This window comes from Lepidochelys kempii, chromosome 26 (assembly GCF_965140265.1).
Source record: "Lepidochelys kempii isolate rLepKem1 chromosome 26, rLepKem1.hap2, whole genome shotgun sequence".
NCBI lineage: Eukaryota > Metazoa > Chordata > Testudines > Cheloniidae > Lepidochelys > Lepidochelys kempii.
In genome coordinates, this window is record NC_133281.1 from 6,965,010 (window position 1) to 6,977,333 (window position 12,324).

The 12,324-nt window shown below is 41.3% G+C and overlaps 1 protein-coding gene across 1 annotated transcript; it reads right to left on the reverse strand.

Moving 5' to 3' along the window:
* Positions 1-742: 742 nt before the first annotated feature.
* On the reverse strand, positions 743-11,675 carry STC1 (stanniocalcin 1). Its single transcript, XM_073324967.1, has 4 exons — positions 11,387-11,675; positions 8,858-9,000; positions 7,598-7,809; positions 743-4,038 (listed from the first exon to the last, which is right to left on the reverse strand). The coding sequence occupies exons 1-4, from the start codon at positions 11,502-11,504 to the stop codon at positions 3,768-3,770; spliced, it is 744 nt and encodes a 247-aa protein (XP_073181068.1). The 5' UTR covers positions 11,505-11,675; the 3' UTR covers positions 743-3,767.
* Between the last annotated feature and the right edge of the window lie 649 nt (positions 11,676-12,324).

Consider the following 12,324-nt stretch of genomic DNA (forward strand, 5'->3'; position numbering starts at 1 on the left):
AGCGTGCTATCGGCTTTGTTCATGGGTCTCATATTTGTTAGAGAGAGGTACCCTGGGTGTCAAATCCACGTGGCAGCCGGGGGTCTAATTTCCTGCCCGTGGATAAGTACGTGCGCTAGACCCCCAACAACATAGCTGGGGTTATATTCAGAGCTCGTGTGTAAGTCTACACGAGCTGGAAAGTAGACAGACCCCTGTCTGTATTCCTACTGGCAGCCCCTCAGTGTGGAGTCATGGGATACTCTCCCCTCGTATTAGTTAACTAACACTTTCAGGGTTTACAACTCTGGAACCATGACTTTAAAATGAAAGAAAACATAGCTGCACCTCTCGTTGGAACAAGGTGGAGAGACCAAGGCAAGAACCCTGCTTTTCTCCTCAGGGTCACAGTGGCATTTGAATAGCAGGTCTCAGATAGCGGGGCATGGTAAGGTGTCACCACGATGACAGGAAGACACAGACTGAAATACAAAACCATATTTTGTTGCATTTCCCAGATCCTATGCTGCTTGAAGCAAAATGGGGGACTTGCCAGCCAGAGACATTTGACTGTCAACTCCTTAGTGGCGGGAGCTTGTGTACCTATAATGCTCCAAACACATTAGAAAGGGCATCAGAAGTTTACCTGGTTGGCTTTTTTGCCACCCCACTTTAACAATAAATCAAAGTATGTGCAAGTCAGCAGTATCTTAGTCTTCCCAAACAGTGAAGGTTTAGTGAAAATCAGACACTAGAAAAAGACTAAATTTAACATTTTATTTTGTCTCAGAAGGAATCCACCATCGGCCTCATATTAAGTTATGCATCTTTAATTATAAAAATAAGCAAAGAAAATAACTTGCATCTCTCATTACCATGATATGTTTCAAATAACCTTTATATGAACATATGGAGCTTTAAAAATGTAATTTAACAATAAATAATGACATATCCCAGATATGCTCACTGTTTATTCCAGTAATCAGTCAAAAAAACCAAACCAAACCCCCCTAAGTATCATTAAATTATAAATACATAATGCAAATTTATAATGGCACAAACATGTCTAAAGTGCAAACAAATCACAACGAGAATCATGCAAACGCTTCTAGATAAGCCCCTCGACCCCCAAGAAAATCACTTTGCAGTGAGCACAAGACCAAAAAAAAAGCATTGGAGATTAAATGGGTGTGAAACAGTCAGACTCTACACAGAAAATCATGTTACTGTAGTACAGTGCTGGTGTTACTATAGGCCAAGGGGGAAAAAGTGAGACATTTGGCGTAAACTAAGCAGCTCAAATATTTTTGTGAATTAGATTTTCTCTATGCTGAGTAGTTGCTTGGGGGGAGGAAGTAAAGCCACTAGATGAGATTTATCCCTGCTTGAAACCACAGTAATAGGGTTACTCAGGAAAGGACCACTCCCCTGTCCTCCCCAGGTGAAAAACTGTTAAGAATTGATTGGACAACCAAAAAAAGTTTCCACTTAACATTCAAAATGTTGGGCATTTAAATAGCCTTAGGAAAAAAAACACACACACAAACGTAAGCAGTGTTTATACAAATAGTTGGAAAAAGCCGTCAATCCATTTTCCAACAACACAATGTTCGGAGGGCAAGTGTTTGGACCTGCTTCGCAAGGTGAGTTGAAATAGCGGCTTTGCACTCTGTATGTAAAGGGACCGCAGCTCCAGTGCACTTATACTGGTAGCTCTATTTGGAGCAAATCCCCGGTGTAGTGTACTTGATACCCAAACTCTGGTAGACTTCCTGTTCCAATGCCCCTTTCCTAATGGTGCATCTCAAAAAGTACCTCTCCCAAAGCGCTGAGCACCTGCACCTGGTAAAATTGAGCACCCGTAATTCCCACTGGGAAGCATGCAGCACCTTGTAGGATTGCATCCTCCTTACGCTGGATTCCAGTATACCTGACACTGTTGCACCTAGCTTGAACCGGACTGCATGATTCAGAGTGTCTCTAGATATATTACAAAAATCACTGTCAGCAACATTTTTTGCTGCTTACAATTTTACGACAGCACTTTCAGGCTACATTTAATGAAGACAGCAATTCTGGAAATGCTGTCACTGCATCTGGTTTTAATATATTAGCAGCAAGTCATTGTTTAAAGGCTTTGTGGTTGAGAAGTTCTATTGCTTTATATTCTGCAAAGAGAGATGTCCCCCCGTTAGCCTTTTACAGAACTTGATTCGCTTCTTAACGAGCCGAACCAGAGTCAGCTACCCCCCAGACCTAGTTTCCAACGGGGTAGATTTTGGAATCAGCCCTGCTGCTCCCAAGCCACCACACAAGGTTGCTATTTCTGGCATACAGAACCCAAGACAGGCTCCTGTGGAGGCCTTCAGCTAGGCGTGCCAAAAAAACCAACTTGTAAGCCTCGTTCAGATCTTTTTTTCAGAAGAGCATCGTAGGAAAGGCAGGCTTGCAGGCCCTGCGCTTCAAGTGGCTCACAACAGGCACAGTGATGCATGTGTTTTGGATTGCCTGGCTACCTTTAGACATATCTGGCGTGGCTCAGACGTGACCCTTCTGAAGGCTGCAGCCATGATATTTAAGAGTTGGTCTGTCAGCCGTTTGACAATTTCCAGATTTGCTTTTTAGCAGGACTTCCAGCTGGGATGCAAGTACAGTACCGTGGTAACCCCTGAAGGTAGCTCGGGCGGTCGGAACCCAGCCTATCGGTGAGTATGAATAGCTACTCCCCAGTTCTTTTGCCTGCTCCAATTCTAATACATGATTAAACAATTTCTCTCTTTCATTAGAAAAAGGCCACCGTGAGGAATGTGTACTTTTGAACATGACAGAGATAGTGTTTCCAGGGGAAAAAAATAAAGCTAAGGTACAAAACTAAATTTATATGCAATAACATTATTATATTCTGCTTCTTTTAAGCAGACTCTTCTGGAATTTATGTACAGTACATGACAGATTTTAAAACTATGTATACCACAGTTAGAGCAAGACCTTTAATACTCTAGTTTTAAGACAGTTTTGTTAAGGATTCTTTTAAAGCTTTTAACAGTTAGATACAGTACATAAAGATGCTGGGGTTTTTAAACCAATGCAAAGACTGACCAACTTAAAAATCCGCTGTCACCACATGGTCTTGCACCCCATGCTGTCGTTTTTGCACTGAGATGCAGGGCAATACTAAACAAACAGTCCTCCATGTTTCGTAAGTGCTAGACCTGATTGTGGTAGATTAACTGGGTAAGGGAGTTTTACAAGAGAGGATTAAGACTGTATGTCACTGAGACCAAGAATCCAAACATGACATTCATATTCGTCCATGGCCAGCACAGATTCATAACACAAATTCCACTGATAGGTGGTGATATCTTTAGGATAGATCCATTAAAAGCTATCAGCCTCATCCTATTAATAAGGTTAAACTATTAGAGTTGGTTTTAAACTGCAAGGGTGTTTGAGCTACAGTTCGTGGATAATTTGGTGTCTGCTGAAGAACTGACTGTTGTAAAAAGCCTAGGTTTATGATTTCCCTTTTTTTTGGTGGGGAAGAGAAGAGAGATGGAGAAATTTCAAAGGCAGAAAGCTGGGACATTGAACACAGAAGCCTAGTTCCATGCAAATTGGTTTGAGAGGGATAGAAAATATGAACGACTATATCTAAAACCAGTTTCTAATTGTTATTAAAATCAGCCTACAGTACATTTGGATGGGTGTATTAACTCTCCTAGAAAAAGAGGCTTCTATATTGGTCGTGTTTAGATCTCCTACACACCCATTCTCTCTCCCCTAAGGAATTATGCACTTTCTGAAGAGGTACGTTTCACATGGGATGGAATAGACCCCTCACCTCGGAGGCTCCTAAAATAGATTTTTAGCTTTTGAGGCTCAATGATGCGTCTCCTGTTGAAGTCTGCTCTGGGGTGCGTTTGAGAGCAGTGGTCTGTTTGCAGCAGATGGAAGAGGCTGGCCATGTTGGGTCCTATCTTCTCCATCAAACTGTCTTTGATGGTGCCGACAGTCTCTTCATCACATTCCAGTAAGCTTCTCACAAGCTTGTTGTAATACCTGGATATATGAACAAGACAGTTACTGCCCATTATAGTCTTGTTCTCCCACGAGTGACGTAATCGCACGGGAGAGAGAGAGAGAGTTGATGCCAAGCTAGAACAAATCCATTTGAAAAAAGAGAGAATTGAAATTGTAAGCTATTACAGAGCAGGACCTGGGCCCACAGCCCCTTGCAGTAACAGCTTCATAGCCAATACACAAGTTATAATATTATCAACTTACATAGATTGCGCTCTATCCCAGAGACCATGTACGCATCTCCATCTTTGATTCATGGAGTTACAGTACATGTGTTTCTGGGACAAAATTCTAGTTTACTAGTCCTAGCTGTGCTCCTGTAAAGTTTCTGAACGGTAAATACACAAATTTGGGTTCTAATTACTGCTCAAATTAGAAATGATACTCTCCGATTTTTTTGGCAAGTCAGTGTTGGACTAGGAGCAAAGGTATCAAAAAGGTCACAGGGTTATCAGGACTTATTCTCTAGTAAAGAACCATCAAAATTGTAAACTGCCTTATTTCATCCCCACAAACAAGGGTAATATCAAGACCATAAAATAATGGACAGAAATAAGTTATAGACCCTTATGCACACAAGAGTATAAATTCCCCTATGCAAAGGTTATTCCCTAATCATTTGCCTTAGGGTTTTTTTGTTTTTTTTTGCAGCTTCCTCGGAAATATCTGGCACTGAGCACTATGTCCACTCCTCTAAAGGAATCTCTATATGCTTCTTAGGACTCTTCTATGGAGATTTGACACCAACCCTTTCCCCCCTTCTATGTAGTCTTTAGAAAGGGCTGAAGAAGAAAACGAGGTCAGTGTAGGTCTAATAGCCTGACAAATGCATGCATTCCTAGTGGGATGAATTTTTAGGATTTACAACCAGCAGTAACATGCTGAAGAAGAGAAAGTTGATTAATTTAATCAGGCGTTTTTACTCGCTACTGTGGATTTTATTTTAGCACAAGGCCCTGAGAGTATGCTTTCCTTGCTCTCCTGTTTATGAGAGCGCGAGCCAGGAATTTGTGCTGATCTGTTTCCACATCTCTGTTTGGAGTCCAAGCAGAGAAATAACAGTTCTCAAAAGAATTCTCCTCAATGGGACGCAGAGAGAGCTGGGTTGATTCTTCCTATCACTTAAGCAGACAGCGCAAACGTGAACAAGGGGGGGTTCAGGGCAATCATACTGATCTCCTAGAGAACAAACTGGAGGGAGGTGTAGAAGTAGCAGAAGTCCTGGGGGCTACTGCCCAGGAGGATAATGGAGCAGGATAGAAGGCCATAGGGTGAAGAAGAAGAAGAAAAAGACACAGTGCTTTTCTCACAGATGTTACCGCAGGCGGCTTCTTCAACTGCTACAGGTCAGGGCACATTGATATTTCTGCTACAACTGGAGAGTGAAGCGAAAGGCCTGGGAGTTTAGAGTAAGGTACTACGGTTAACTTAAACGATCCCAGTAGGGAGTTCTGGTTGAAACTTTCTATTAAGTTGACATTTACAAAGGGTTAGAGGTCATAAGCAAAGTACTATGTTTTTTGGTAGAGCTGGGTGAAGTTTTTATGCTGAATTTTTATTTTTCTCCAGGAGAAAAATGCATATTTGGCAACTTCATGTTGAGGTCACCAAATTGTTTTTTGATCCAAACAAAAATTCTGAAAAAGTTTAAACACTTTACTTCAAAGTTGCCTTCAATTTTATTAAAAATTGAAAACAAAACCTCACTTAATCTGATTGGCACATTAAAAATGTCTCATGATGATGCGAAGATTTTGAAAAATTTCGTTTTCAGGTTGAACCAAAAATATCCATTAGTTGCACAGCTGTAATTACAGGTACATCAGGAGAGGTTATTAAAAAGTCCTAATGTTAGATAATTGAGACTTTTTGGATGCAGACAACGCATTAACCCTTCAAAGGATCAATAGAGGTGTTCATAAATGGCCAAAGAATTTCTACATTTAACCTTAATGCAAAGTGTGACAGAATGTTGTCCATTTTATTCTATGCTGCTGCAGATGTATCAATGCACCACAGAAGCTAGTGATTGGGAACTGCCTAGTGAAACATCTCTTCTTCCTGGTGTCAAGTTTTGCTCACGTAGTATCCTTTGCAGAAGAGGTTCTATTGGATGATGATGATATATTGTGTTTATCATCAACTGAACTTTCAGATTCTATCCCCTTCCCTAGCTCTCTCTCCAGCACGCAAAGTTACTGGATAGAAATACAATCTGATGTTTATTAAATGAATGGATTTTAATCTTTTTTTTTAAATCTAATTTCAGTAGCTACAGCATGTCTAGAGGCAGAAAGGCCTTCCTCCTTCACGGCTACTGACTGGAGATTAAATCAGAGGAAGCTGCATGACCCTTTAACTACTTCCTGTTGGAATTCCGTGCCAACTGGCACATTCTTATTTTGTGTCTATGTTGGGACTTGGGCTGGGAAAGCAGGATGCTTTAGGAGAACTTAGTGTAAACTATTAGCTGGGAAATCCTGCTTCTTTTGTTACTCAACATGTTACAATATCCTTTTGCTTCACCGCTCGGCAAAGGCTGTGTATGGAAGTTTCCTTTACCACATCTTATCCCAAGACAGGTCTCTTAAGGAACAGCGACCCTATCCTAGGGCTAGATGCTTTGCACCTTGGGGCGTGACTTGCACTCTGAAATGGTAGAACAGGTGTAAGTGACCACACAAGGTGCAGAGAGAGTCAAGTCACTTGAACTCTTCATGGGTGCAAATTAAACATTTATACCGAAGAGATTATAAAATTAAGGCCTTGTCTACTATGTATGCCTGTTACTTGATACAACACCCCGACCCTTGGGTAGATGTAGTCAGACAGGTATTTATAGCTTACTCCTATATAGGAAAGGGAATAAGTTCCACGCTAGGGATTGTACTAGTATAACTATACTGGTAAAACCCTCCCCCTCCAAGCCAAAATAATTATTACATTGCAGACATACCCATGCTAGCTTTACCCTGCCTGTTCCTTGAGATGACAGTAACCTTCCATTTTATCGGGAGTAGGGAAGACTCAGAATCCTACAACCTAATGGGTATGACAACATAAAGTAATGGAAGAGCCATTTAGCTGGTGCCCTTTTTAAAGGAAAGCATTCTCAGTTATTTATATTAAACACAGAATGAGACTGTTTCAGCGAAGAGAGGTGGAGTTGCCTTGGGAGGAAATTAAGCTGCAATATTCACTAAGAGACGTTCAACATAAGAATTAAAGGGACACTCAACTACATGTCTGAAAATGTTGCATCTAACAGCCATCACTAGAAGTATAACAAAGTTAACCAAAGAATTCTCAGCTTTAAGTTCGCTTTGTGCCTTTCAGAGCTCTTAGTCTAGCTAGTTTCCCTGTTTCCCCCAATGTACAGAACTTTATAAACATGAGCAGGGGGCCAGAAAGTACTATTTAAAGTGAGCTGTATCTGGAACATGTAAAAATTAAAAGATAGAGTCAGGTTGATAGCATCCTTTTAAATGTGCTTCATTCTGTGTTCTTGTATGTTTCATGTAAGGAAACAGCCACATACCTGTTTGAGAAGTGATTTGGAAACTGGACAACTTCCGTGATTGCTTCAGGATTACGCTTTGCAATGCTGCACATGTCCAGTTTGCTGTAACATTCCTCCTGCACCTCTGAGATCATTCTTTGGAAAGTGGAACACCTCCGAATGGCAAGGAAAACCTTGGAAGTAACTCCGTTTGCAATGCATTTCAGGCTCTCTTTCACAAAGGCTTTTCCCTGCAAATTTAGAAGCAGCAGCATCTTAATGTGCAACGGCATAAGTCGGTCTTACAATGTTAACCAATATCCTGGTTTTGCTAATTGCTGCTAGGTATGTGTCAAAAGCTTACCCAGCAATAAAGAAACCCATTTACAGTCAAGGCATTTTGTTCCACTGGCTTGTATTCCTAATTATTGTAAATATAAATAGTGATTAATGCCCAACAGTCCCCAATTGTACTGGGCAATGTACAAAAACAATACTTATTCCCTGTTCCAAAGAGCTTCCCAGTCTAAGCAACAGCATCAAAAAGGCCGAAAATGTTAGTGTCACAGCGCATATATAGGGGCCAATCCTGTAAGGTGCTGAGTGCCCCAAGCAGGCTTTGAGGCTCACATCCTGATGTGGGGTGTTTCATTTTAAGGCACCTTGCGATCTTCCAAACCGTGTCACCCTCCCCTATTGGAAGAGGTGGTTATTATGCCCCCTTTATAGATGAGGGTAAACATCTCCAGCAAAGCCAAGATTACACTCCTTTACTTATGCCCTTTCTCTAGCTATTCCATGTGAAAAGAAGGGGGGGCGGGGGGGATCTGCAGCTCCAGAGACTCAGGCTGATCCGGTTTTGCATTCCCAGGGCTGAAGACTTCCAATTCAAATCACACGTCTGTGCCAGGTTACACAGCCAGAAGAACGTTTATATTTCCTCCTGAAGAGGAAATTTAGCTCTCTGCCCCACAAGGCTACCTCTGCCAAGTCCTCACACACAGCACTCACTCTGTGGAAAACATACTGTAGAAAATCTCCCCGAAGAATAGATTTGTGGCCAAAAAAGCAAAAGTCCTGGTTCCCACAAGAGCATCTAAGTAGTAGCAAGGCCCATTAGGAACTACGGGTGACCTGTACAGAACCCATTGCAGGATCAGGGCCAAAGAAATTAAAATCTCAATTCCAAGCATTTAAGGGCCCTGGGGATTAAGCAAGCGCTTTGCTAAATCAGGGTGTAAACCTGGCCTGAATAAAGAGGAAGCTGTAAAGGAAAAAGAGGTTAGCCTTGTACTGTACCTGAGTATCAAATTTAGCAGCGCTATAGAGGAAGGACTTGCAGATGTCGTACATGCCATCCGTGTCGCACGTAGAGTTCTCCAGGCAGGCAAACGCACCGCAACCCACCTGGAGGGCACTATTTAAACAGCGAACCACTTCAGCTGGAAAACAGGCATAGGACACCTTACTACATTACACAATGCTTCCCACTTCTGTAGCCCCCTTCATCTCAGGGCACAAAGCACGTTACCAATGATTAAGCTGCAGAAGTCTCTTGCAGACACAGTCAAGTGATATCCTGTGACACAGGATATTTTGCGGGGGGGGGGGGGGAGAGAAGGGAGTAAAAACAAGAGATATATCAGGCAAGTTATTAATTGAAGTCATGCAATAAACCACCAGCAAAACTTGGAACAGAACACAGATCTTCTAACGGACAGTGTGAGCTGTAGCTCACGAAAGCTCATGCTCAAATAAATTGGTTAGTCTCTCAGGTGCCACAAGTACTCCTTTTCTTTTTGCGAATACAGACTAACACGGCTGTTACTCTGAAACCTTGCAGGTCCTAGACTCACACAAATTAAAAATGTTTCCTACGGGTCGGTTTCATTTAATATTGACCAGAGGCATTATTTATCCTACTTCTTGAGTTTACACAGTTTTTATGTAAAGGTTGTGCAGAGCCTACTTAATGTAAAATTAGGAAAAATTAGTGCATCTGAGGCACAGATGAAGGAGAAACACTAGTGGAGCTTGTGTGACGGCTAAAAGCCCTGGAGCTCCGATAGTCTACTAGTCTGAAAGGCAGTCCGGATGAATTGACAATATCTAGATCATATATAATGGCTGAAAGGGAAAAATGGAAACAGTAGTGCACAGGGACACTAGCCAAAAAAAATAAAATAAACCAATGTGATAACTTCATTTTCATGCTTGTGGCTATTGTGAAGGGAGAGAAGCTTTGATTGCTGTTGAGAGTACTGTATCATGCTAGGAAGAAGAAAGTTTTAGTCCATATATTAGTTCAACTAGCATAGATAGTCCCTGGTTACTTGCTTCATATTTATATCTTCATAAGCAGAGCAGAGCTCTGATAAAGGTTTTTATGAAGATAGAATAAACATTTGATCCAGGGAGTTAAACTAATGAAGATCAACGTGTAATTAAAATAATTCGGACATAGGCACTAATGTGTGTAAACGGCAGAACATAACATTTCTCTGTATTAAAAAATGATATCGGGTGTATCGAAACAATGAGCCAACTGTATTACCAGATTACTGCCCTAAAGTTAACAGGTATTAAGCGTTTCTAGCAAGCTGAAGGTCTGTTCAATCATGTCCCTGTGCAGGGCATATTCACTACTTTTTGTCATATCTTGTTACTTACTTACTCACTTCCCTGAAGAATGTCAACCTGGAGTCTTAAATCAGAATATTAGATGTCAGAGACAGGAGGCTATATGCAGAGTAGAAGAGGAAAACCTGTACCAAAAACTAGCTCCTAATCTAAAGAGGGGTCTGTTACAACTGCTATCTTTTGAGGGAAAAAGAAATGCAGCCCCTGTGTTCCAATACCACTTACACACCTGGAGAGAAAGATTGATATTATCCTATTCCTAATTCACCTCTGGCCATCTCAAGTTGTTTTCATAACTATATGTTTTGATAGGTTCCGATTATAACCTTGCTTTCAGCAGGTTTAATATGCATTAGGCTTTTATTGTTTTAAGCACAGTGGACTAGAGAGAGAGAGAGAGATCTTATGTTTCTATAGCAACCAAATACAAAAGGAAATTGAGCAAACACCCTCATATAGTACTGCAAAGCCCTGCAGATCTAAAATAAAACAGCTCTTAATGAGCTCCAAATTAGAGGATCCCTCCCCACTGTCTTTACCATATATTTTAAGACAGATTTTTTATTTTTCCATTGCTCAAGAGAACATAAAATGTGCTCAGCTCATCTGGACACCTACAGTACACGAAGTATAGCCATTTAATGATGACTTGCTAGTTATTCCTCTCATCTATTGTAGAGGCTAGTTAGGTAAGTGTGCTGATCATATTTTCCATGTTACCATTCTGACCAATATCTATAGACAATTAAGACGACCTGCTAACAGTGGACACATGTTTAGCTTATTACATTCTCTGAAGTGGCATTCAGAAAAAAAATCCTGTTCCTCCCCCATTTGAACACACAGAGATATTTCGAAGAAGGAGCTTTAACTTGCTAATAAGCAAGGAATTTAACATTAAAGTATATTTATGACAGGGAAAAAAGCGCATGTAACTCATTTAATATCTCTTAGATATACACATTTGCCGATTACATGCTGGTTTATAAACCATCTCCTGAAATGAGATTATTTCCTTTCGCTGTGCATCAATATTACACAGAATCAGCTTCCTAGGATTTTTGCTTATATAATTTATTGCTAACAGCCATGAAGGGAGAGTCTCTAGCTATTTAGCAGCAGAGACATTTGCAACAGTTTAAACACATGAGGGCTCTCGTATCTAAAGCCCTCTTTGAGGAGTGTTACCTGAATTCTGTGCTGCAACCCTGGTTTTCCTGGGGCTCACAGAGTCATTCTGTTCGGCTTCATAGGATGCAGAAGCACTGATCACCAGCAGCAGGAGAATAACTGACTTTTGGAGCATTCTCTGACAAGTTTCCGCTAAGTTTTTGAGAGTGTCTCTTCTTTCTTCGGCTTCAGCAAAGATGCGGATCTGGATACACTCACGGAGAAAGGAGTCTGTCAAGGACTTAGTACTGCTGCAGCCTTGCTCCGCTTGTACCCCTAGCTCCTGCTCACTGGGGGACCAAGAGCAAAGCTCAGGGCTTTTATAGCCGGCCTTATCTATCCCCCTCCAGGATCTGGAGCCAATCAGGAGGTGGTATGGGCAGCCAATGGGATGCTGTGCTCATTCAAGCACCAGAGCACTGGAACTTCACAGGAAGAATATTTTCCAGCCAATTAAAAGGACCTGCCAAACAATTAAAAAAAAAAAAAGTTAATCTTCACAGAAGCCAGGGGGAAAAAAACCAAAACTTCCGGTGATTAAAATTTTGCTCAAGAAATTGCACGACAACCCTAAATCTTTCCCAAGATCACCTGCTTTAAAAAGTAACTTAGTAGCTACTGCAGGAAAATACTGATATTGTAGTCTATCGTCTATAAATAAGTAGATCAGCTAATTAAAGCAGAGGCATTTTCAATGTATTACACAGAATGAATATTTGCCACATAAGTTGCATACAGTCAATACTGCCAGTCAGCCATGCACATAAATAGCGGCCCCCATCTATGCATACACTGATTATATACACAGTGCTTGCACACAGTACCTGTGTACACCCCACCCCCCAAATATGCAGCACACACAGAGTTCAGGCATAGTCACCCCCCCGCCCCCGGCCAACATTATACAGACCAGACATATAGTCCCTAAACCCTCCAACATGCTAATACGCAGACTG